The sequence below is a fragment of the Pelophylax lessonae genome, assembly GCF_965119305.1.
Source record: "Pelophylax lessonae genome assembly, chromosome: 1".
Taxonomy (NCBI): domain Eukaryota; kingdom Metazoa; phylum Chordata; class Amphibia; order Anura; family Ranidae; genus Pelophylax; species Pelophylax lessonae.
In genome coordinates, this window is record NC_138768.1 from 622,367,627 (window position 1) to 622,394,722 (window position 27,096).

Genomic DNA, 27,096 nt, shown 5'->3' on the forward strand with positions numbered 1-27,096 from the left:
TACCTCTAGTGCTGGCTCTCGCTCTCCCATGCCAAAACAGGAAGTCACCCTGTCTCACCGAACCTAATATAGACCCATATCCCATAGCCTTGTATAGGGCCATTCTCATTGGTTCAGCTATCTTGCTTGTCACTTCCTGTGGGCCTATCTCTTCCCAGATTGGACCATTTCCCCCTCCCATAGTTACGCCTCTTTCTAACCACTCCTTTTTCTGTGTGTGGGGGGGGGGGTGTGTTTACTCCTCACTGTGGAGTAACTCTGAAATGGCTACTTAAGATATGCAAGATGTGTCCTGGCTCCAGAAAGTCTCACTTCCAGGATGTAAACAGGGTTGATACTATGCGTAGGTATTTATATGTAAATAGCCAGCTGGCCTTTCAAAGGAATGTGTTACCCTGGATTAATTAATTACTAAAAACCAGTCCGTCTGGCTCACGCAAATCTATCTACACTAAAATTCCCAAGTATGAGTTTGCAATCAAAAATGGGTACCTTTACTACTTTCATTAATATATATATATTTACAATTACTGATGGAGTTTTATACATAAACCCCTCATCCTCACCACACGGTAAGAGAGATTACGCCTAAACCCCCATATGGCAACAGATACAGTTCCCCACAAAAGCTTAGAGATGAATTCTAGATATGGGCATTTTTACATAGTAACATTGGTCCAGTTTGGACCAGTATTACTATGTATATACCATATCCCCTTGTAAGCTGGAAACCACTGTAATAATCAGTGCTACTACATTGATTTCCAGAAGTTTCCTGGGTTCTTTGCCGAGCAACTTCCTTGCTAAAATTTAAATGCAGGAGGTTGTTCACTGGTGCCCATTAGATAAAGCTTTGTATTTTCTTAATGAATGCAAAGCAATCACTGATTGGATCTTTCTTAAAGTATTAAATAATGTTTCCTAAATCTGTTAGGGATTCCAGGGCCAGACTGCTGTGCCTGAGCTTCCTGGTCTGCAGAAATGTTAAAGAGGTTCCAAAATTCCTATGTTGGATTTGTACTTTATTATTATTATGGAGAATGCAATGAATGAAGGAACACCCACTTGGAACATATATCTCAGTCCTACAGTGCACAAGATGCTGTATATCAGTGAATATTATATAGCATTGGGCTACATTTACAAATCATCACTTTTGGGTGAAGTTAAAATATTAGGCAAACGGATTGCTACACAGGTAAACTAGCTATTTGGAAACTGTTTCTGCTAAAGAGTTTCTTATTTTGTGCTTCCAGTTTCATAAACTTAGGCAACCCTGCTAGACAACAAAGCCAGATCTTTAAAGTGATCGTAAATGCTCTTACAAAAAAAAAAAAATTATAACAAACAAACAGCTGGCTCCTCCCCTCTGGCAAGTGCCTCTATAGAAAGCCGCTTTCTTCGGGGGCACTCATACAGTCTCATTCCCGAGCCTCGCTGTCTGTGTTTATTGACATAGACAGCAGGACTCTGCCCTTGGCCAATTGCTTGCGCTGCCTCATCAAAGCCTAAAAAGACCAGGAAATGAGGGTAGAGAAGAGCTGCAGACATGACCAGTGGTGAATCAAATAAGGGCTCAGGTAAGTAAAAGTGGTGTGAGGGTGCATACTGATGCCTAAAATCTTTTACCCTAATGCAATGAATCCCTTATGGTAAAAAGAAAATGTATGCTTTAAAACTAATTTAACCTCCCCTGCAAAATTGGCAGCTAATCTTAGTCAAGAACACATTTTTGATTGGACTCATTGAAGAGACATTACTCGGCTCTTTCCTCCAGTCCACCTGTCCCTTCTCAGCACATGCTCAGTGCAGCCAGGTTACATTAACTCTGACTGATGGCCATCTTTTTTTTTATTTTGTTTTTTGCATTTTTAGAGCTACTATATAAATTTCAGTCTAATATAAACACAAATTTAGGAACTCATAATAGTTGCATTAAAATACATACAATGATTTATGAATTGGTGTTTTATATACAACATCTGCCTCAGCTTCAGCCTAATTTGTTGAGTCTGTGATTTTACTTATATGCTAATAGTGAACTGAAAAATTCACAACGCTATGTAATAAATTGTAACAGTGTTATATCTTCAAGTCTTTACACAATACAATGAGAACTAATTACAGCTTCATTTATTTTCTCAGGTACATGGATTTCTTCCCAACCCCATCAAATGTAACCACAGATTTGGTGTTCGAAAAAAGTGCTAACTATTTCCACTCTGAAGAAGCTCCAAAAAGAGCAGCTGCTTTAATTCCTAAGGCAAAAATTATCACCATTCTTATTGACCCTTCAGATAGAGCCTATTCTTGGTATCAGGTGAGAATCTGCACTGAAAACAAAACCAATGCCAACACTTAATAAAATGTTGTAAGCACATTGCTTTTTACACCTTCTATAAACAAACATATTTATAGATGAGGTGCTAAATTGGTTCATTAATTTAATTACACGTGGGGAAGCCCTGTTTCTACATTACTTTGAAACAGTGTCTTCACAGCAATACTTATGTAAGGATAATAAATAAAAATTAATTATCCAAAACACCTAACGTCCCTTTTTTACATGGGGCGGATCTGCACAGCGGACTACTCTGGCTCAGCGGGGATCGCTCCGTTGATCCACACTGAGTAGGCGGATGACTGGTCCGTCTCTGTTCAATGTGCAGAGACTGACCTGTCAGAGTCCTGCTCTCCTCTATGGGGAGATCGGAATGTAAAGTTAAATGTTAAAACAATCAAATATTAGGACAGGAAAACAATGTGGGAACCTCGGAGAGCTGAGAACCCCAAAATCTCATTAAAATACAGCACTGCACAAAAACATATGCTCTCAAGATTTGGAATCATCAGTTTTGCCAGAATACCATAATGTGGCCAGTAACGCAGTTATTGTTACAGTGGTCAGAAGCCAAGGTGTATGTTAATTGAAAATATTTTCTTTCTGTTCTTCAAATGTATGTGTGTGTGTGTGTGTATACAGGCATATATACACTCACTGGACACTTTATTAGGTACACTCTGCTAGTACCGGGGTTGGGCCCCCTTTTGCCTTCAGAAGTGCTTTAATTTTTCGAGGCATAGTTTCAACAAGGTGTTGGAAACATTCTTGAGAGATTTTGTTCCATATTGATCTGATAGCATCATGCAGTTGCTGCAGATATGTCAGCTGCACATCCATGATACAAATTTCCCATTCCACTACATCCCAAAGGTGCTCTATTAGATTGAGATCTGGTGACTGTGGAGGCCATTGGAATACAGTGAATTCATTGTCATGTTAAAAAAAACATTTTGAGATGATATGAGCTTTGTGACATGGTGCATTACCCAGCTGGAAGTAGCCATCATAAGAGGGAAGGGATGGACATGGTTAGAAACAATACTCAGATAGGCTGGGGCATTTAAACAATGCTCAATTAGTACTAAGGGGTCCAAAGTGTGCCAAGAAAATATCCCCTACAACATTACACCACCACCATAAGCCTGAACTGTTAATACAAGGCAGGATGGATCCATGCTTTCCTGCTGTTTACATGAAAATTCTGACCCCACCATCTGAATATTGCAGCTGAAATCGAGACTCATCAGACCAGGCAATGTTTTTTCAAACTTCTATTTTCCAATTTTGGTAAGCCTGTGTGAATTGTAGCCTCAGTTTCCTGTTCTAAGCTGACAGGGGTGGCACCCGGGGTGATCTTCTGTTGCTGTAACCCATCTGCAAAAAGGTTAGATATGTTGTGCATTCATAAATGGTATTGCACATACCTTGGTTATAACGAGTGGTTATTTGAGTTACTTTTGCATTTCCCTCATCTCAAATCAGTCTGCCCATTCTCTTTTAACATAAAGAAGGCATTTTCCTCCACACAACTGCCGCTCACTTGATATTTTCTCTTTATGGACTATTTTCTGTAAACCCTAGAGATGATTGTGCGTGAAAATCCCAGTAGATGAGCAGTTTTTTAAATAGACGGACCATCCTGCCTGGCACCAACAACCATGTCACATTCAAAGTCACCTAAAGCCCATATATATATATATATATATATATATATATATATATATCACCAGAAGCTGCTTGTTGACATACATGTGCAAGGTCAGATATATGATGAAGAAAGCCAATTACCTGTCTAGATCAGTTTTGATGTACATGTGTATGGCCAAACCTGTCTAAGAAAGAGTCAGCTGTGCTAGAGCTGAACAGAGTGGACAGATTTAAAAGTGTGTGGGCAACTAAAGACCATTCATCATAGGGACTTTACTCTTAACTGAGATCATTTTATGAACATGTGTCTTTTGGTAAACCTAACCTTAAAACCTTGTCCAAAATATGCATTCACCCTTCTTAAAAGATTGACTCCTTAAAGAGGAACCTCACCTTCCCCCGATTTTTTTTTCTATCCCCTCTTACCTGTAATGTAGGGCTCTCATCTGGAAAACGTTATTGCCTGCCTATTGAATCCAGCATTGTTCTGCTGTGGTCCACTGCTCTGCTGCCCCTACCTGGGTCCTGTGTCACCATAATCCTTTCTGACATTATCGGGAGCTGGTTTTTCTTGCAGCTGGTCCTGGCAATGCTTTTCCAGGTCTTTCAACCAATGTGTGTCCATGAACCTGCAGCCTCCTAGAACATACAAGGAGGCAGTGAGGGCAAACCAAAGTAAAAAAATAAAAATAAATAAAAAAAAATTAAATAATAGCTTTTACTTATTGGGGAGGTGGGGAATGTAGGGAGGAAAAAATTATTTCTGAAGTGAAGGAGGAGGAAGACTGATGAGCCCTGAAATCTAAATTCATCCTCCTATGTTGGCAAGGCATTTGAAGAACATTTTTTGGCCTCCCAAATATACAGTATTATTTATTGTCCTGAACTTCATATACCAAGTAATTTTGCTTGTGCTTGGGTTTTGGGACTATTGCATGAACAGACTTCTGTCTTAGTGTGTTGCTGTCATGGCAACTGAACTATTCTCCAGATACCGTGCACCTCTCAACCTCTTTGAAAAACAGCAAAAGTTTTATTGTACCATTGGAATAAATTCCAATAAATACCTATGGCTCAGATAAAATGAAACCAAATGTGACTTCATAATAGATGATACTGTATATGACATCATTTGTATCCTCAAGCAGAATTAGACATTCTCTGAATATCTGGGGCACTTCAGATATGAATTTTCTTTCCCTGTTCAAAAGTCATTGCATTTTCTAGCAATGGGAACAAATTCAGAGCCTGAGTAATTCATTTTGAGGGCGCTTAAGACAAAACATTGCGCTTTGGTCTAATTTCATAAAGCAGCTACCAAGTCCGGAATGCAGAGACAGCCCAGAACAGCAGAGAAATATATAATCAACTCAAGTGGTATAGACAGCAAGCAAGGGAGAATTTTGATTGCAAAAGTAATTTCTAGGAAAAGAACAAGATGTAGCAATGTGGAAAAGCAGCAAAACGCAGATCACACCTGCATTATTATACATAGTGGAAATAGCATAGAGTGAAAAATGATAGCACAGGGTCTTAATTGTGTTTTATGTTATTCCGCATCTTACTTTTCCTATTTCTAGCTGAACATAAAATGTATAATCCTGCATACGTTTATGGGTTTACTCAATTCAATCAAATAAAGCAAATGTATTTTCTCTGTTTTCATGCATTTATTTGCATAAAAATAACTAATATTTCAAAGCCAAACATATTTCTACATGATAATTGGTAGAGAAAAACAGCTTTCAAATAGGCTGGAGTAATAAAATATATATGTGCCTGCAGTTTAGAGTAACAAATCAACAAATCATGTTGGCATTCCCGTTGATTTTTTTCAACCCTATTATCATTAACACAGCTTAGTTAAAGCCCAACTCCAGTATATATGTACCCCCCCCCCCCAATCTCATCACTGGGATAGGAAAAAAATACTATCCCCAGTTTAGGCCATGGTCACATGACCATTCAGCACAAGGTCTTTGTCCACTGTGTTAGGAGGGATGTGTAAAAGAAAAAAAAAAAATTTGTGATGGGGTAAGGTTTAAAGCGGAAGTAAACTTCCTTCTCTTGCTTTTAGGTAAGCCAATAATAAGGCTTACCTATGAGTAGTGTAAATATCTCCTAAACGGGCACTGTTTAGGAGATATTTACATTGCACGCAGCCAAAGACATCACTGGTGCATGCGCTCTGAAGGAACGGCCGCCCGTGCCGTTCTTCAGAGCCCTGTGCTATGACTGGTGATGTCATCGCGGCTCCGGACAGTCACAGAGCCAGAGTCCGAGAACCCAGAACCAAGACGGGTGAAGATGGAGGCGCCTGCAGCGCTGACTTCTCGGCACGCTTGCTGGGAGGGCTTTGTTTTCAGGTAAATTTAACATAATGTGCTGGTGTACAATGCATAGTAGCACATTATGGCTTTACCCACAGATTCCCACCCAAAAATAAATCTCTAGCGGTTTACAACCGCTTTAAGAGGTATGGTCTATTTGCTCATTCAGAGCAAAAAAACATTGTCTCTTGATATGCCACCCCCTCTTTCCCAGCAAGGTATGCTCATTCATTCATTCATGCTCCCTTTCTGTTTTCCAGCTGCAGGATTCCACCTTGGGTAAGATCTGTTATCAGATAGTATCAGCGCTTACCCACATGTATGGCATCCCTACACTCAGGCTTAAATACTGTCACATGGTCACATGCATCCCCATACCCCTGTCCAGACCAATGGAGTGAGGGTTAAGGCAGAGCTGGGGGCAAGTAAAAAGTGTGGATCGCCAATCATTGTGTTTATTTTGCTGTGGGAATAGGTAGCACAGTAATTTTAACCTGAATGGGCAACGTGACAGTGTTTTTGTCCAAACGTTGCCACATCACGCCATATTTCTTGTGGCAATATTGCAACACCATACAATGAAATACAACTTATTTGAGTAGAATTGCCTTTAAATGCATGGAACACATATTGAAAGATTTCACAGTTGTTTTAATCCCACAGCAACTCAGACACAATTTAGTAAGGCCAGCTGGTGTATCTCAAAACCATGTATACAAATGTCTTCTTTATTCTTGCATCACGGCAGGCAGCTCTTTTAACAGCTAGGGAAATCTGGTACCATACAAAATCAGAAACACCAGAGAGCACACTGGCCTTGTGAAGTATGTATACTCTTTATAGAGAAAAACATTTAAATAATCCTAGCAATCAAAAATGATCAATTGCCATGTCAAGGTGGTCACCAAAGCACATGGGTGGGAAGGATAGACCACCAATAACTACTACTAGTATCCAAAAGAGTGTCTGTCAACAGATAATGTTGAAAATGGCTGATGAGCTTCTGGGGATTCACCCCCTTTAATCAGAGCCCCCCCTGGTGTCCACTTACCACTGTTTAAGTCACAGCCTTATGTATGGTCATGGTGGGGTAAGGGGGGCGATAATATGACACACAGTAAGAGAAATAGTAGTGTTAATGAACGTAAGTCTTTGTACACCGATGCTTGATACAGGGGCTGCCGCAATTGGAGAGCTAAAAGACACTCTGTATACACAAGGAGGGAAAAAGCAGTGCAATCTAAGTGTAGCATTGGGTGATTAGTTCACAGGCAACAAGTTAACAACTTACAGGGTAATAGTGTTTAATAGTGCTCATCAGTGAATGGTTGTCACTGCTGTAGCTGGCCAGTCAGGATGTGCTGTATCCTGCTATAAGTCTGGTGCATACTGCAGTGCTGGTGGCTTCAAGTACTTCCTGGATGGTCGCAGAGCTCAGGGGAGGTGGAGATGGCGTTGGCTTGTGTGGCAGAAGCAGTAGGTGTGGTACGCGCTCAGAGCATGCATGCTCCCTCATCGGGCCAGGCCAGAGGGGAAGCCATATTGGTGGTGGTTTATATGGGCAGAACATGAGAGAAGAGCAGCGGAGCTTTGCTAATCCACATGACATGAGGCAGAGCACACGGAATGCAGTGTGTAAGGGGAAAAAAAGGCAGCACAAAAACTTCTGAGCAGCATTAACAGCGCAACTGCCCATTAATACAGGACTCCCTCATATAACCAACTATTTCTGATGAGCAAATAAATCAAGTTAAGACATATAAATATATAAAGATTAAAAAAAATATATAAAAACATATTTTAAAATAACATTACTGCTTGTCTAAATCAATACTAAATAATCATATCTATTTATATATCATATATATGTATTGTATGTATACTTACAGTTCGGTGTATGTTATTATTAACCACTTAAGCCCAGGAGGATTTGGCTGCTCAAAAACCAGGGCCCTTTTTTCAACTTGGCACTGCGTGACTTTAACTGACAATTGCACGGTCATGCAATGCTGTACCCAAACTAAATTTATGTCCTTTTTTCCCACAAACAGAGCTTTCTTTTGGTGGTATTTGATCACCTCTGCACTTTTTAATTTTTTGCGATAATAATAAAAAAAGGGAGAACATTTTGAGAAAAAATGACATTTTCAACTTTGTCTTTTAAAAAATATCCAATATACTCAATTTATGTCATATGTTTTGGCCAAAATGTATTTAGCTACATGTCTTTGACAAAAAAATCTCAATGAGCGTATTTTTATTGGTTTGCGCAAAAGTTATAGCGTCTACAAACTATGGTGTAAATACTGGAATTTACGCAGCTTTAATTTCTGACTGCCTATCTCATTCCATGAAGTGCTAAAATGACAGGGCAGTACAAAACCCCTCAAATTACCACTTTTTGGAAAGTAGACATCCTAAGGAATGTCCTGAGAGGCATGTTGAGCTCATTGAATATTAAATTTTTTTGTCACAGGTGATTGAAAAATTACTAAACAAAAAAAAAATGTTTTTTTTTTACACAAAGTTGTCATTGAAATTATATATTATATTGGTATATGTGTAATTACAACCCAAAATATATTCTGGTGAATTTCTTGAGTACAGGGATACCACATAGGTGAGACTTTTTGGGAGCCAAGCTGTGTACGGGCCCCCGAAAACCAATCCCCACCATCAGAATTTCAAAGGGCGTACATTTTTCATTGCCTTTTCTCACTACCTATAACGGTTTAGGAGGCCCTGAAATGTCAAGATAACACAACCCCCCCCCCCAAATTACCCAATTTTGGAAAGTAGATAAATAAAGCTGTTTTCTGAGAGGCATGGTGAGTCCATAGAATATTTTAAATTTTGCCACAAGTTTCTGGAAAATTACATTTTTTTTTTTTATAACACAAAGTTGTCACTAAAAGATAAATTGCTCACACATGCAATAGGTATATGTGGAATGACACCCCAAAATACATTCTGCTGCTTCTCCTGAGTACAGGGATACCACATGTGTGAAACTTTTTGGGAGCCTAGCTGTGTACAGGACCCCGAAAACCAATCACCACTTTCAGGTTTTCTAATTGTGTAAATTGTGCATTTCACCTCCGCACTACCTGTCATAGTTTCGGAGGCCCTAAAATTTCAAGATAGCACAAAACCCGAAACAGAAGTCATGAAATGCTCGTATGAAATTACTAATACACAGCGCAAAAAGGTCGTGATAAAATAATAAGTTAGCATTAATAATAAACATATAATATGTGAAACACAGGTGAAAAGTGCAACGTGCAAGAAAATTTCAATAAAATAGTGTTGTGAAAATTCAATAATTAATCATATACAATAAAGCACTTAATCAAAAATAATTCCACATGAGAGTCCAAAGAAATTAATAAATCCACGTGACAATCCGAAGAAATTAATAAATATAAAGTGCATTCAGCAAGTGGCCAGTGAAAAAAGTCCAAGTGTTGAAGTGCCAAAAGATATGTGCAGAACCATGCCAGCAATCCAGTGCAGTATAGATGCAGATCCACCCCCTTAGGATGTTACACTTACCGGACTAAAATGACCCCTGTCCCTATTAGCATAGAAAGTCAAAAAAGGCTTGTGTCCTAGTAAGGAACCAGATAGATATCCCTGAAGATTACTGTAATCTTCTGAATAAATGTGAGTGTATTTATTGTACCTTTATTTTTATTTAATAAATTGGAAAACGGATTTACACTATTGTGCACTTTCCTTCTCCATATAATTGCATATTGTGCTGCTATTTGCTGGGAGAATTATCCATTAGACCTCCAGGGATATCCACCTGGTTCCTTACTAGGACAAAAGCCTTTTTGAATTGCCGCTATATTGGTCCACTAGCCCAATTCACCATATGCGCATGTACTCTGCCTCCATGTCCAGGGCGAGATATGAGCAAATTCTGCGATTTATGCATTTCAACAACATGTTCAGGGAAAGGCCCAAAAAGATTTTAAAATCGGGAACCGGTAAAGGTTTCCAGCCAGATGGTCTGGCAAGTGGCGAACTTGGGTTGGCGGCGATGAATTGACGTGCATATAAATTTGTTTGATCCACAATAGATCTGAAAAGATCTTCCGTGTAGAACAGCTCATAAAAATCCAGGGGCGTAAAATTGGGTGTTTCCCCGTGGATTCCAGGTTGGGCAGTGAATGGGGGAAGTACTGGTGCTGTAGTATCAGTGGGTTGCCAATTGGGATATGTCAGCGCATCAGGGAGGGCACTATGGGCTCTACGGGCCTGTCTTCGAATATGCACCACTAGCCACCTCGCCAGCTTCAACTGCATTTATGGGACTCACCAAGTGTTACTGCAGTGCTGGTTGCACTAGGTCCAGGGTGTACTACGCCGATGGCGCTTGCCAGGCCACCAGAAGGATGAGCGGCACTAGTACCGACACTCTGCTCCATACGAGCACCCTGCGATTCCTGCATCTCAGCAACTCCAGAATGGGGTCGGGTACGCCTGATTCTAACAGGGACCCATCCGTCGTCGGAGCTATCTGTCAGGTAGCCACTGCTCACTTCAGGTTCGTATACTGACCCTGATTCTGCCAGTGAGGCTTCCCCATCGCTCTCATCTGACATGGTCAGTATACGGAAAGCCTCTGCACTACTATACCAACGTTTGGTCATTTTAGTTAACTAAATTTACCGGTACAGTAGTGTGACTCACAGGTAATAAAAGCACCTGGTTGTCAAGGACTATTTCAACCGCTACCAAAAAAAACTGCTAATGCTAGCAGGGATCAGGCCTGACTCTGCTAACACAGTGGTTTTGTGTGTTGTGTTTTTTGTAAGTGATAGTAATCTATTGATTACTACACTTGCCTGGGTGGGGTGGGGTGGGGTGGGCTGGGCGGATGGGTTAAACGCAGGTGCTGGCAGGAATCAGTGCTGATCATGCAAACACCACGTTTTGGGAACCCTAAACTATGAGGATGCTAGTATAGTTCTGATCATATCAGATATTGATCTGTTCAAACACTATACTAGTAATGGAAGTGTGTGTGTGTTTGTGTGTGTATGTGTGTGTGTATGTGGTAATCAAGGGGTTATTTCTAACTATGCACCGGGGCTATCTGCGCTAAACCTACTTGGGACAGAAAATAATTTGCGAGCGCTAACTCAAGTCACAATCACACTAATACAAAAATACAGTAAACCACTATATTACGTGTGTATAGTGTTCAATGTGACAGGGGGGGAGGGGTTAACTGGGGGTGATAAGGGGGGATCAGGGGGTTAAATCTTTATTGGGGGTGGCGGGACCCTAAACCTAAAAGGAACGGCCGCAAGCGCTAAACCTGGTCACAAGTCACACTGATACAGGTATATAGGTAACTGCTATATACTGTATGCAGTGTGTGTTGTGACAGGGGGTGTAGGGGTTAACTGGGGGTGATCAGGGGGTTAAATCTTTATTGGGGGGGTGGCGGGGACCCTAAAAGTCCTTGGGACAGAAACTAACTCGCTAGCGCTAACTCAAGTCACAATCACACTAATGCAAAACACAGTAAAACCCTATATTACGTGTGTATTAGTGTGCAATGTGACAGGGGGGAAGGGGTTAACTGGGGGTGATCAGGGGGAGATCAGGGGGAAACAGGGGGTTAAATCTTTATGGGGGGTGGCGGGTATCCTAAGTATAAAAGGAACGGCCGCAAGCGCTAAACCTGGTCACAAGTCACACTTATACGGGTATATAGGAAAATGCTATATACTGTATACATTGTGTGTTGTGACAGGGGGTGTAGGGGTGATCAGGGGGGATCAGGGGGTTAAATATTTATTGGGGGGGTGGCGGGGACCCTAAACCTCCTTGGGACAGAAACTAACTCGCTAGCGCTAACTCAAGTCACAATCACACTAATGCAAAATACAGTAAAACACTATATTACATGTGTATCAGTGTGCAATGTGACAGGGGGGAAGGGGTTAACTGGGGGTGATCAGGGGGAGATCAGGGGGTTAAATCTTTATTGGGGGGGGTGGCGGGTATTCTAAGTATGAAAAGGAACGGCCGCAAGCGCTAAACCTGGTCACAAGTCACACTTATATGGGTATATAGGAAAATGCTATTTACTGTATACAGTGTGTGTTGTGACAGGGGGTGTAGGGGTTAACTGGGGGGGCAATCGGGGGTTAAGTGTGCCTATCTAAGCGTGTGTGGGTGTGCTTGGTGCAGTACTCACAGTTTAGATCTGCTCTCTCCTCTCGATTAATCCAAAAAGGATCATGGGAGGGAAGAGCAGGTCTTTTCTGTGCCTTTGTTTACATTTCACAGGCACAGAACAGAATCTGATTGGGCCGGACCGATCAACAGGTCAAGGCCAAAAATCATTGGCCTGGACCTGATGACTGATCAGTTCTGAACCCAATCAGGTCACCAGCGGGACCGGGGGCGCGTGGGAGCGCGCCACAGAGCGGCGGGAACGAGCGACATAGCGATACGTTGCTTTGCCTGTACGGGGCTGACCGCCGCAGTATATGTACTGATGGCAGTCAGCAAGTGGATAAAGTAATGGAGACCTTAAGGGTCCCATGTAAATAAATGTAAATTATTATCATAATAATAATAATTATCATTTTAATTTATTTACTCAGGTTAGGTATTTTTCAGTCTTAACCTGAAATTCATCCCTTTTTGTGAGTGTCCTGCTATGTAAACCTAGGCTATTATCTTCTTCTTCTGCTAACCCCTAGAGCTTTATAACTGTTTAATTTTTTCAATTAAAAATACATCAGAAATCAGTAGGAACATTTTTTCAATTGTACTTTAAATTTTATCTCTGTCCACTTTCAAAAAATAAGTATTCTTTTCTGTGTCCTGTCACACTGTAGAATTGCAGCTTTTTTTGAAGAAGCAGCTCCTAAAATATGCCTTGTGTCAATGCAGTCCTGACTATTAGAGAAGCTATTTGGTGGATATGGTGATATATGGGGCTCATCCATCAGTGGTTATTTGCATCCACATGGATGAGTGTACCCATATTACATATCTGAGAGATAGATATCACCTTTCAGGCATATCTGTTATGGTCATTTACATACCTTTCATGATTTACAATGAAAGTTTTATATAAGTGGCCTTTTGGTCAGTGAGGAAGCACACTCTTGTCTAATTCAATTTCATTATTGCCACAGCAAGAGTCAGTAACAACACAGGCCTTTTTAGATTTGTATATTAGCAGATATGCCCTAAGAGATACCCTGCAATTAAATTTTATGATAGGGTTAATAATAATAATAATAATAATAATAGTAATAGCCAATGACTATTACTAAATAGTCATTGGCTTTGGAGCTTTACAAACCCCTAATCTAGTCAGAATACATTTAACTAGCAATGAGCCAAACCTACGTGGGTTCAATTCTAGGCAATCAGAGCCAAATGTTAAAAAAAAGGGTAATGTCCATTTTTTAGCATGTCAGGCAAAAAGCTGTCAAACAATTAGCATGGGGGCTGGTCCCTGGGCTGATGAACACGTGCCAAAGCAAAAAAAAAAAAATTCAATTCTATTTAGTCGGGAACAGCAATTTTAGTAATGCCTAAAGTGTAACTTAAAAATGTATCCTGCAAACTAAGGTCAAGTGAGCAGGAGATGCAAAATATGGCTTTTAAAGTCTGAATATGATCTTTTATATAATAGTGTTATTATAGAATAGGTTTATGGGATGGATGGTGCCAGAGAAAATAATTTGACTTGCATATAAAGCACAGCATGCAACATCAACCAATAATAAAGCTAAAACTTGTTTAAATTGTAAGCAGTTTAGATCAAACAATAGGACAGTTTGAAATAGAGGAAGTCTTTAATGTGTATCTTTCAAAAAATAAATTGCTTAAGATTGCTTAGTAAGTGGATCTAAATCAGTGTGCTGTCCTATAATGCTTTGCTTAGCACAAAATTGAAAATGTATATTACTTTTTCACAACACAACAGTACATAATGAGGTTTTATATGTCTCTAGCATTCCATAGACAGATTTACACCTTCTCATTAAACTCAACTTGAGAGCTTGACCTGCATTCCTGACATTAATGTTCATAAATCTTGTAATGTAATACAGGGCATCCTTCCTGGTAAACAAGACATTGGGATTCAGAGCATGAGCATCATATTAAATCAAAACTTGCTTCCATTTTCGTTTTTTATAGTAACAAACACTAGGGATGTTGCAAAGCTTTTAATATTTACCTGTCACTCCTATACTAACCTTGAAATTAATGACCTGCTTCAATCTGAGTAATACCTTAGGGTGTTTTGCTTAAGAATAAAAAAGGGTCTGTATGAAATCTATTATACTTAGGACCTGGGTAGAAAATTAGTAACTTTTTTCATATAATTATGTAGCCAGTTGCTGGGCTTCAGCAATATGGAGAAGGTGACATTGCCTTTTATCATTCTCACCATCTACTGGGATACCAATGTTATGCTGCACCATTCTCCTCCGGCCAGCAGGGGAAGAACTAAAGCCAAGCAAGCCCATGGACTTCTATACAGAGTGCTGAGAAACCTGGGAGTTGTAGTTTGATATGGTGGCCATATAATAGACTCCTTGCAAACAGATCACAAAAGGCACTGTGCAGTTGGAGGAGTGGAGAGATGATTTTCCTATACTGTTTTTCATCTTGGCACTGAAGTTGTTAGAGAGAGAGTACCTCTGTCTGGATATTTACCTACCAGTGAGAGACAATACCAGCAGAGATCTGATCCTGTGACTGGGAGTAAGGACACCTGGGGGCAGTGTAGCACCTCCCACACCTGCACCTGCACTACTGCCACAGGAAGAATGGAACATCCACTCACCCTCTGCTCACCATTGCTGATCATCTGAGGATTTCAGGCAGAGCCCAAGGAGGTCACCATAGCATCCTGGAGACTAGTGAGAGGGCTATTTGCCCATTGCTGATACTGCAATAGACTAAGCACCTGAGAGTAGGGATGATCGAACGGTTCGGGTCGAACATCGGTTCGGCCCGAACATTGGGTGTTCGAGGTTCGGCCGAATTTAGAACTTTTTGCCCAAAAAGTTTGGAATTCGGCAACCAGAACCGACCAAAATGCAATGCTTCAGGAAATGGGCTTTAAAAACCCGTGATTGGACCAGAACCATTAGCAAAAGCCAATTGAGGGGGCAGGAGAATGCTAGGAATGTGATTGGAGTGACTAGGGGGTCCCTAGACCAATCATTAGTGAATACGCCCCCCAGTATATAAGATCGCCCCCGCCATATTCCTAGCATTGTTATACTGGACATGGAAGAGAGTGGAAGCAGTTCTGTTAATTTTACTTTAAAAGTGTCATTTAGCTATTTATTAGTGTGAGGAAAGGGATATCTAGTGTAGTTAGAGTGCTCCTTTACACTTAAGTTAGCTTCAAAAATTTAGTTTCTGTAGGGAAAGTGTTAAGTGTAAGGGGACCGTAGTGTAGTGTAGGGTTAACTGGCAGTGACTGCTATGGCAGGGTGACAAAACCCTTCCATAGCAGGGTGACCGCTATAGAGAAATGATAATTTCTCTGAATTGCTTCGGCACACCCATATGGCTTCTCACCAGCTAAGCATTTTTTATGCTGCAGGGGCTGCCACTGCCAGTGCTTTTTTGAGGACATGTTTGATGTCAGACATGACATCTGAACATGTGTATAGGGGGTATATATACACATATATGTCTGTATATATACCCCTAGACATACTGTATATAGGTGTGATAGTAGCAGAAATAAATGCTTGCGCTAATGAAATAATTTACAGTAATATATTTCTGCTACTATCACACCTATATATGGCTAGGTGTCTATATACATATAATTATGTGTGTATATATACCACTATACACAAGTTCAGATGTTTTGCCTGCCTCAAAAGAACCCAAAAAAATGCTAGCGTCAAAAAAAAAATGCCCAGGTGTGTTTTTGCTGGCATTTTTTGGGGGGTTTTGGAGGCAGGCAAAACATCTGAACTTGTGCACAGTACCACTATACACAAGTTCAGATGTTTTTCCTGACTGCAAAGAACCCAAAAAAATGCCTGCTTTGAAACCGGCAAGGTGTGAAAACCGAGGAGAGAAGCTAACCCCCTGAGCTGAAAGTTTTCTAATACATACAATGCTTTTTTTTCTGGTTCTGGACATGCTACAGAGCTGAAACTTCACAGGTACACCTTTTAGACCCCCCAGACACAAAATCACACAAAAAAAGTTCTTAAAAATTGTCATTTTTGATAAAAAAAGCCAATTATTGAAAAAAAAAAAAAAAGAAAGAAATTTTTTGATTTTTACTTTGGATTTAGTATCTGGGGGGGTCTAAAAAGTGTACATGTGAAGTTTCAGCTCTGTAGCATGTCCAGAACTATAAAAAAAAAAGATCGTTTGTATTAGAAAACTTTCAGCTCAGGGGGTTGGCTTCGCTGCTGTAACACCTTGCCGGTTTAATAGAAGGCACTTTTTGGGTTCTTTGCAGTCAGGAAAAACATCTGAACTTGTATATAGTGGTACTTTGCACAAGTTCTGATGTTTTGCCTGCCTCCAAAAACCCCAAAAAAATGCCAGCAAAAACACACCTGGGCATTTTTTTTTTTTTACGCTAGCGTTTTTTTTTGCATTTTTTGGGGTTCTTTTGAGGCAGGCAAAACATCTGAACTTGTGTATAGTGGTGTATATACACACATCCATATATTTATATACACACCTAGACATATATAGGTGTGATAGTAGCAGAAATATATGCTTGCGCTAATTAAATCATTTACAGTAATATATTTCTGCTACTATCACACCTATATATGGCTAGGTGTCTATGTACATATAATTATGTGTGTATATATACCACTATACACAAGTTCAGATGTTTTGCCTGCCTTACTTATATAGCGCTGTCAATTTACGCAGTTACACTTTACATATACATTGCACATTCACATCAGTCCCTGCCCTCAAGGAGCTTAAATCCAAGGTCCCTAACTCACATACAAACCCAGTAGGGCCATTTTTTTTATACAGGATCCAATTAACCTACCAGCATGTCTTTGGAGTGTGGAGGAAACCGGAGTGCCTGGGGGAAACCCACGCAGGCACAGGGAGAACATGCAAACTCCAGGCAGGTAGTGTCATTGTTGGGATTTGAACCAGCGACCCTCTTGCTGCTAGGTGAATGTGCTAACCACTACACCACTGTGCCGCCTTTATTACCTGATTTGGTGCCTGTTTTCTTTGATATAGCAGTGAAATAATGTGATATTGTATGTGTGTACACTCAACTTGGTGTGTTAGAGGGTCTGAGGTTCTTGAGAAGGTCGAGGCAAAGAACAGAGGACCCATTCTATCCAGCGCTACTATGGGGTTAGCACTACAATTATTTGTACATTAATAGATGTCAATATTTATAAATTAAATATATGAAAACGAGTCATTTATTACATGTTTATTATAAAGGGGCAGTCTCCCAATTTTAGGTGAATTTCTACCTCTCAAATGCTGGAAACAGAAACAATTCTGGAAGAAAAACAATCTTGCAAAGTCAGGTTGAAAACAGACATACCGTATGTTCATTAAGTTCAACTAAAAAAAAACAAAAAAATAAATTCATCAACACACTGTATGTCAAGTTTGCCTCAATCACTTACAGAATGTAGGAAACCTGCAAAAAATATATCTTGTGTTGTAAAAACCAAAAAAAAAAAATAGATTACATAAATGGTCTGAGAGTTACAAGCACTATTCCTCATTTAAACATCATTTGTGATTTTCAGTGACTACTGTACCATGAAAGGTGTCCCTAGAAGAAGGTAATGAAACTCCCAACTACCATACCAGCATTGAGATATTCTGTGATTGGGAATTAATCATCCAGCTGCTCCCTCTGTGTCCACCACTGAATATACTGCAGAGATTTTCCCAGCTCATGGGGTACCACCAAGAGTTTTAATATACATATGCACCATTCACAGCATCTGCTGTTTTAATTCTGATCTTTAGGAAATGTCAGTGATACTCACTGCAACACCCAGACAGTATTGTAACAAAAATTATTTCATTTTGCTTTAGAACATTCAGGCTCTGTTCACATATTGGCGCCCCGGGTCGCGGGCAGAATCATTGCGATTCTGCCCGCGATCTTGAATCATTGCAAATCGTGGGGTGCCCATGTAATCCCCGTGACTTGCAATGACACCCCAAATGCAGTGCAATTTTTAAGTGATTGTCGCCCGACGAATTGCGGTAAAATCGTGCAAACAGAATCGTGGGGCACCTGTCGCTCAAAATAAGGTTTTTTTTGGGTGACAGGCATCCCATGATTCTGTTTGCATAATTTTACTGCAATTTGTTGGGCAACAGTTGTGGCAAAATCACGCAATCACCCCATCATTTGGGGTTCCATTGCAAGTCACGGGAATCACGCGGGTGTCCCGTGATTTACAATGATTCAGGATCGCCGTGATTCTGCCCGTGATCCGAGACGCCAATATGTGAATGAAGCCTCAGAGAGTTAATGATTTTAAAATATTGTTTAAGAAAAATAAAATAAATGTGGTAGAAGGAAATATTTACAGAAAAGATTTTACAAAAAAGACAATAGGAACCAGTTAAATAAACAGGATTAAAAGTAAAAACAAATACTTAAGGTTTGACTGATGTTTGGTCCCTTTACGGGGCAGTTTGTTTGCAAAGTAGTCCAATATGATGTATCAGAGTCATTAGCTCTCATGAATGGCCCTTAGCATTCCTTCATACTTTTGATGGCAAGAAAGCACTGCAATTGTACCTTTTGACCCTCTAGCTGGTGTCACAATCTCAAGATATAGAGGGTGTGATAAAGGAGTGCTGAAGTGCTATTAAACTTTTAGCAAATACTTACCTAAGTCCAATAAATGATAGGGCTTTACAAAAAAATCATATTATTGAATACATTAAATAATAATTTGATAGACATCAAATATGATATTAATGCTATTTAGGTCTTCTTGCAGTGGTGGAATATGTCTCATCATCATCAGCCTACTTAACCACTTGCCGACCGCCCACTGCAGATATACTGCCGCAGGCTGGCTCGGCTGTGCGAATTGCCGTACCTGTACCCGGGGGCAATCCACGGGAGCGATCCTGGGGGGCCAGCGGGGAAGCTGACTCATGGGGCCAGTGGCTGCGATTGCTACTGGGCGCCCACAATCACTCCCAGTGGAGAGAGAACGACAGTCTGCTGTTGTAAACACAGCAGACCATTGTTCTCTTAGGAATCTGCACAGAGCGCCTGTGGTCCTCCTATTTAGGATCACAAGTCTCTGTGTTGATTCCACAAGCCCATCCCCATACAGTTAGAAAACACCCCTAGGCATACACTTAACCCTTTGATCGCCCCTGAGTTAACCCCTTCCCTGCCAATGTCATTATTACAGTAACAGTGCATATTTGTTAGCACTGATTACTGTAGTAATGTCACTGGTCCTCCCAAAAATGTCAAAAATGTCAGTTAGGGGTCCAATCTGTCTGCTGCAATGTCGTAGTCCAGCAAAAAATCACTAATCGCCACCATTACTATTGAAAAAAATAAAATAAAAAAACATAAATCCTTCCCATAGTTTGTAGGTGCAATAACTTTTGCGCAAACCAATCAGAATACGCTTATTGGGATTTTTTTTACCAAAAATATGTAGCAGAATACAAATTGGCCTAATATGATGAAAACATTTTATTTTTAAATTTTTTTTAATTGGGAATGTTATATAGCAGAAAGTGAAAATATATATATATTTTTTTTCAGAATTGTCGCTCATTTTTTTGTTTATAAAGCAAAAAATACAAATCGCACAGATGATCAAATACCACCAAAAGAAAGCTCTATTTGTGGGAAAAAAAAGGACATCAATTTTATTTGGGTACAGCATCGCACAACTGCACAATTGTCTGTTAAAATAGCGCAGTGCCGAATTGCAAAAAATGGCCTGGTCATTAGGGGGGTAAAACCTTCCGGTCCTTAAGTGGCTTATAATACCACTGCACAGAGCCGCCCCAAACCTCTTCTTCTGTGGTCTCCACGGGCTCTCTCAGCTCCTCTTCTTTTGTGATTCCCCCATAGCAAGCAGCTTGCTTGCTGTCTCAGTCCTTGTCAGTAGAGGGAGAAGGTAGAAACCAGATGCATCCAGGTACAGTGATGGATCAATTGTGGAAGTATTTGGAGAGGTGGGGGGAGCATAGCATGTTGTAAAATGTTTTTTAACTTAATGCAGGGAATGAATTAGGTAAAAAACATTTAATCTTTAGAACCATTTTAAGCTGACTATACACTAGTAGAATTATGTATGATTTTCTAAATATTAGTAGGGTCAAATCAACATTTGTTTTTCACCATAGTGACAAGACAATTCGTAGGCGCTGGATGGAAAATTTTTCTCTAGTGGACGAATTTCACTGTGATGAATGATTCAGTAGTGTGTGTGAACATCAGCCTGAATTACGTATTTCTTTAAAAAAAACAATTGAGTACAGTCTGTGATACCTTTTTTTATTTGCTTTAACATCCAAATTTTCAGGACAAGCTTTCGGGGGGGAACCCCCTTCTTCAAGGTCCAAGCCGTACTAATACACAAAGTTTTAGCAGAATCTGCTCAAACATTACTTAAATGGCAAAAATTCCTCTCTTTAAACAACAAGCTTTTTTACAGGTAGTAAAAAGAAAGTAAAAACAATGTATAAATCTAAAGTCACTCCAGCTGTCTGAAAAGAATAATACATACAGTATTTCATATATATCTGGCCAATTTAATATATTTGTAGTCTTGTCCTTATTAAAAAAAAGAAAAAATATATAACACCAATGTACTCCGTGTAAAGAAAATGTATAGATTTTATTTAGATTGTATTTCTTCATGTATTATGTTAAATACAATATTTTCAAAAACATAATTTTTTTAAATGTATTTTAGTCAAAGAAATGATATAATTTCTACATAGTAATTTACTAATAGGCTGTGAAATATCTTAATAGCCCTGTAAATGTAATTCCTTGCTGTCCAAGTCTATTCATGTACAGATGAATGAGCAAGAGGAGGGACAACCTTCACTAACAACTAAATCAGGAATTTTAAACACATATGCATGTTTTGCTAGAGGAAGGCAACAAACAAATGAGAAGGCATTGCTTGTCTATTGATATTAGAAAGCTTATAATGCTTTCAAAAGTGTTATGAATTATTTACAAAATAAAGATTTTTAATGAAAACATGATATAAAAAGTAAGCTTTAAATTTGTTAATCTCTGTTTTACAAATAAATATTTATAGTATATACCAAGTTATTGCCTGGAGCATTATGGGTTAGCTAAGGAGACATCATACCAGTAGTCATATTCTTTCAGGGTGACTGTCTCTCACCAAAACATTGGACGACTGTGTCATCTGATAAGGGATGGGCCACTGTGATAACTCATTCAAGTGTGCATGTAAATATGAGTTTGAGCTATTGAGTTCTGTGCATAAAAGGCTTTCAAATAAATGTGCAAAAAAAGAAGAAAATAAGATAATGAATAGTATGGTTCAAACTATTGATATGCAATATTATATATGTACCTATTCAAGAAATATATGTAGGAACATTTATTCCTGATTATAATAAATATATAAATTTTAAAAAGAATAATAATAATAATAATAATAAAATATTATAAAAATATAATAAAAATATGTACAAAATCACTACATGTTTTTGCGTTTAGGTATAAGGACCCATGAATTATATTAGAGACAGAAGCGAATAATCATATGTGTACTTTTTTCCAAAATCCCTTGATTGAAAAGTTATCCTTCCATATTTTGGGCCATAGGTATAAAAATGGTATTGTGTGCCTTTCCCCAAATATTCACTGGTGGTGAACCAATCACTGCCATTTTAAACACTTATACCTGAAGCATTTGCCTGCGGTGGATTTTTGTAAATGTCAGATTCACAGCTTTGTAAATATGATCCTAGAAGTGTAACATTTTTTTTATGTTTTTTTACTTTTTTGTTGTTGTTTTCTTACGTATTTACTGTGCTTCTGATGAGAAGTGAAGGTTTTGTATGTGTGTTAAAAGGAAATCATCTTGTTTTCAGCATCAACGTGCACACCAGGATCCTGTTGCCCTGAAATTCAGCTTCTATGAGGTCATCTCAGCTGACAGCCAATCATCTTTAGAATTACGATCACTCCAGAAGAAGTGCTTGATGCCAGGGTGGTATTCTACACATATGGAGAGATGGCTTGAGCATTTTCCACCTGCTCAGGTACTATTCGCTATATATCTATACCTTAATGTTGTTTGACATATAACAAACTAGGACACTAAGATACAGATAAAGAACTCTTTTTTACTTAAGGAATTCACATATCCCTAATGCATCCTAAGTGCCACTCTGTATGATTAGTCAGAAGACATTAGAGAAATAAGCAAAACTTAAAGCGGAGTTCCACCCGAAATTTATACTTACCTCCATCTTCTCGCTCCCGGTCACCTGAAAAACAAATGGATAATCGCAATTTTTTTTTTTTTTTCACTTACCTTTTAGAGAAAATATACTCACCTTACTTCCTTCTTCCTCCCCTCGGCGGCCACGGCGATTCGTCACTTCCTGGCTTTTGCAATGATTCCTGGGAGCTGAACGTCATCGCTCCCAGGAATCATTGCGCCTGCACCGGCCCCGACGTCAGTTCCGGGGCGCGCGCGTCATTCCCTTCTAAACAGCTTCTGGGCATGCCCAGAAGCTGTGGAGGGATGACGCGCGCGACCCGGAAGTGACGTCGGGGCCGGTGCAGTGCATCGTGGGACCGAAGAAGGAGGAAGAGGACCGAAGAGGACGCGGAAGAGGATCGCGCTGGCTTCAAGCTGCCCACACCCGAGATGGCAGCGCTGGAGAAGACAATTTCAAGGTAAGTATTTCTCCTGAAAGGTAAGTGCAACCCGGGACAGATCAGAGGCTAGCCATTGTGGAATGTGCTAGCCCTGACTGTCCCGGGGGTATTTTTATAAAAAAATGTATAACTAGGGTGGAACTCCGCTTTAAACACCTGCTCAGATACTATTTATCAGATAACTTATTCTAAAGAGAGTTTCATTATTTAGGGCACAGGTGTCAAACACAAGGCCCGCGGGCCGAATCCGGCCCTCCAGGTCATTTCATGTGGCCATCACACCTCTCCTGCAGCTGCAGGAGTGTTCCAGCCCTCTTTTGGTCCTCCTCTAGACCTTGCACTCTCTGCTTCCCCCACAATGCCCCAGCTTCTTCCCAGCAGCAGCACAAGGTAAGTGGGGATGTACTGTGCTGTAAGGGAGGGTGGGTAACTCTTGACTTCTGATGGTGGGGGGCTCTTGACATCTGATGTAAGAGGGGGTGGGGTGCTCTGGAGATCTAGTCTTACAGATTCAAGCGGCCCTTTGAAGGCAATCATAATGCTGATGCGGCCCAAGAAGAATTTTAGTTTGACACCTCTGATTTAGGGTAAGTCATTATAAGTTACCAACCTAGCCAAAAGGCTATTTGAATTTTAAAAAAAAAGGCGAGCTGTTAAAAAAAAAAAAAAAAAGCTAATTTTAGTTTCTAGTTGATGATTTCCATAGGAATGTACTGTATACTTTATAACTAACAATAAAGCATGTTTAATTGACATGAATGGGAGACCTTAGCACCTGTACAAGCTATAATTTCATGCGTACAAGACAGGCATTCTTAGTCCCATTTGGTTTTTCTATTGTGAATACCTCTAGTTTTATGTGTCAGTGTTATCATTATAACAAAAATAACAAAAGATGAAATGACGTAATACTATTTTAATATTATTATTATTATACAGGATTTATATAGCGCCAACAGTTTGCGCAGCGCTTTACAATGTGAGGGAAGACAATACAGTTACATTACAATTCAGTACAGGAGGAATTAGAGGGCCCTGCTCGTTAGAGCTTACAATCTAGAATATACCTATTTATTGTGCTATTTTTATTTTAATGTACAGATATGCACATTTTTTTTTTAATGCTGTCACACAAGTTCTATTTTTGTGCCATGATTATGACTGTATAGCTGCAATATTCTAAAATCCCTGTTGTGTGTCACCCTAATTAAAGCAGTCTATAGCAAATAGCCAAGATAGTACAATTACTTGTGGGGAATTCTATATTTTCCCCAGATGTTGTCATTCTAGTCTATAGCACTATCTTTTCTTGCTCTGAAAATCAGTAAATATGAAATGCTCAAATAAGCATTGTGTCTTCCATTACTAAGAAATATATAGATATTTCACAATAATAAGGCAAAAAGCATAAAAATATCTAGTACTTGTCAAAAGGATGTCAGAATGAGCGCTGGGAGGCAATATATCATCTTCATTGTTAGACACTTCTAGGGGACAGATGGTAAAGTCAACAAGACAGTTCTATCCTATGCTGGCATATCTGTCTAATCACTTAGGTGATACTTTCATGCAAGTCACACCAGGCTGCTGTCACCTCCAAAAATGGAAAACTATTCTAGAAAAATTGCTAAACATTGCTTGTATATATCTGTAAACTGCAAACTTGACAAGTGTTTGATATGCTCACAATGTGTGTTTGGAGCTCCTTGTAAATATAACAGCGAGGTGACTACATCTGTGATTTAAAAGGCTTGCTAAAGCTAAAATGATTTTTTTATATTATGTGAAAGCTGTAAAAAGTACCCACACCCTGTTTATAAACATTTGACATTTCTGTAAGTTTTCTGAACTAGTGATTGCTTTATTTTAGCGATATTTTGTTAAAAGCTGTCACCAAAATTACCGAATTTTTTAAAATCAGCTGAGTTTGAAAATATCACTGCTAACTATACCCCCTTCACTTTATATATTCTTGGTTCTGATAATATGAATACATTTGCATATTTTCCCAGAAATGTGATTCAATCTATTTAAATCTAGCAGGATGTAATTCACCTTCAATGGACCTCAAAGCTGATCTCCAGGCAGATATAAAAGACACTGATTATTCTTAGCACTGTATTCATTAAAACACTTATAAATGCAAGTAGTGTAAGTACATTATTTTGGCTTGGTATCAGCATCTGGCAGTTCCTGTACAGCAGAGCTCAGACCGGGTAAAGTTAAAACAGCACAAGAAGTCAATCCGTTGTGCTGAAGTGCAAGCAGCATGGCAATGGGAAGAGAGAGCAGAAAGACAGAGATTAACTTAGGCCCCTTTCACATGAAGGATCTGATCAGGTCCGCCGGTCAGTTTTTTAGGCGGACCTGATCGGATCCTCCATGCATCCCTATGGAGCAGCAGATGTCAGCAGAGACATCTCCGCTGACACCCGTTGCTATCCGATTCCAATCCTGTCCGTGAAATCCGGATGAATGGAAACCCTATTTTCGATCTGTCCAGCGGATCGGATCGGATCTCGTTCTCATCTGATTCCCCCATAGAGGACAGTGGGGATCTGACAGCTCCCTTTCCGCACACAGAGCAGAGACGGAGCTGTCATCCGCCTGCTCAGCGGGGATTGGCGGATCGACCCCCGCTGAGCAGCACGGAGTCCGCCATTGGAGGCAGACCATGTGTAAGGACCCTTATTAGTCTCTGGCTTCTCCTATACTGTTCAGTAATGGGATGTGGGTGGGGAGAAAAACCTGTAAGTACTGCTGAACTGGAGCAAAATAAAATCAGGAGACCTTATTTTATTTTGCTCCAGTTTAGCAGCACTTACAGGTTTCCTCCCCACCAATATAGGTGTCTTCACATCTTGCATGCTTGTACTGGGTCAGTGACTTAGAAGGTATTAAAGTCAGAATCACCCAGCCAAAAGGTCACCGGTGACAGCTTCCATACTTCTCTCAGTACAGGTTTTCTTAAAATATACACAGATGAAATATTTATATGGGATTCATTTTACCTGCCAAAATATTTTATTTCTATCCTTCCAGTCCTGAGATTTACACAGGTCTGCAAAAGTGCACAACCTGGTCTGGCAGTGTCCTCTATTGGATGTACCCCTTTAAAATGAGTAGATAAAAGGGCAGCAAGTAATAGACAGTAAGATAGTTAATTTACTGTTTAGTACACAAAATATTATTATTAATGTAGCAATTCATTAATCTACATGGTTGTTTTATAGTTTTTTATTGTGGATGGACAGCAGCTACGAACAGACCCAGCTAATGTGATGGATGAAGTTCAGAAGTTCCTTGGTGTTTCTCCTCATTACAATTATTCTGAAGCATTAACGTAAGTATATTTTTGAGAAAGGAACAGAGCCTGTAAGTGACTATTAGCAACATTTATAGTAGCCACAGAAATAGAGGAGAATAAATAAAACAACCCCTTTTATCAATGATTTTGTGGTTTCCAAGTAATCTTACATCTCTAGAACTGTGTTTACACTGGTCTTCTGCTGCATTTTACCCGTGTTTTTAGAGGCAGTCCCATTGACGTCTATTAGATTATGTGTTTTTGCCATATTTTCTGAAAGCACATCAAAAGTCCTGCATGCAACATTTTTGCTGCGCTTTTAGAAAATGTGGCAAAAATGCGCAACCTAATAGAAGTCAATGGGACCATGGCTAAAAACATGGGTAAAACGCACAGAATCCACACATACACCCACATGGCAGCCAAACTACAGCACACTGCACTAGTGTGAATTCGGCCACTTCCATACTGGGCCTATTTTGGCACACCTCTCCTACATCTAAAAATGATAATTTGTTTGCTAGAAAATTGCTCAGAACCCCCAAATATTATATATATA

At 39.6% G+C, this 27,096-nt stretch overlaps 1 protein-coding gene across 1 annotated transcript in view; it reads left to right on the forward strand.

The window, feature by feature from the left end:
- The window catches only part of LOC309543913 (bifunctional heparan sulfate N-deacetylase/N-sulfotransferase 3-like), a 392,778-nt gene that overhangs the window by 334,855 nt on the left and 30,827 nt on the right, over nucleotides 1-27,096 (forward strand). Inside the window, exons 10-12 of the mRNA XM_082243003.1 lie at nucleotides 2,146-2,320; nucleotides 22,435-22,605; nucleotides 26,464-26,573. Coding sequence (XP_082099129.1) covers nucleotides 2,146-2,320; nucleotides 22,435-22,605; nucleotides 26,464-26,573 — 456 coding nt within the window. The remainder of the gene's footprint in view (nucleotides 1-2,145; nucleotides 2,321-22,434; nucleotides 22,606-26,463; nucleotides 26,574-27,096) is intronic.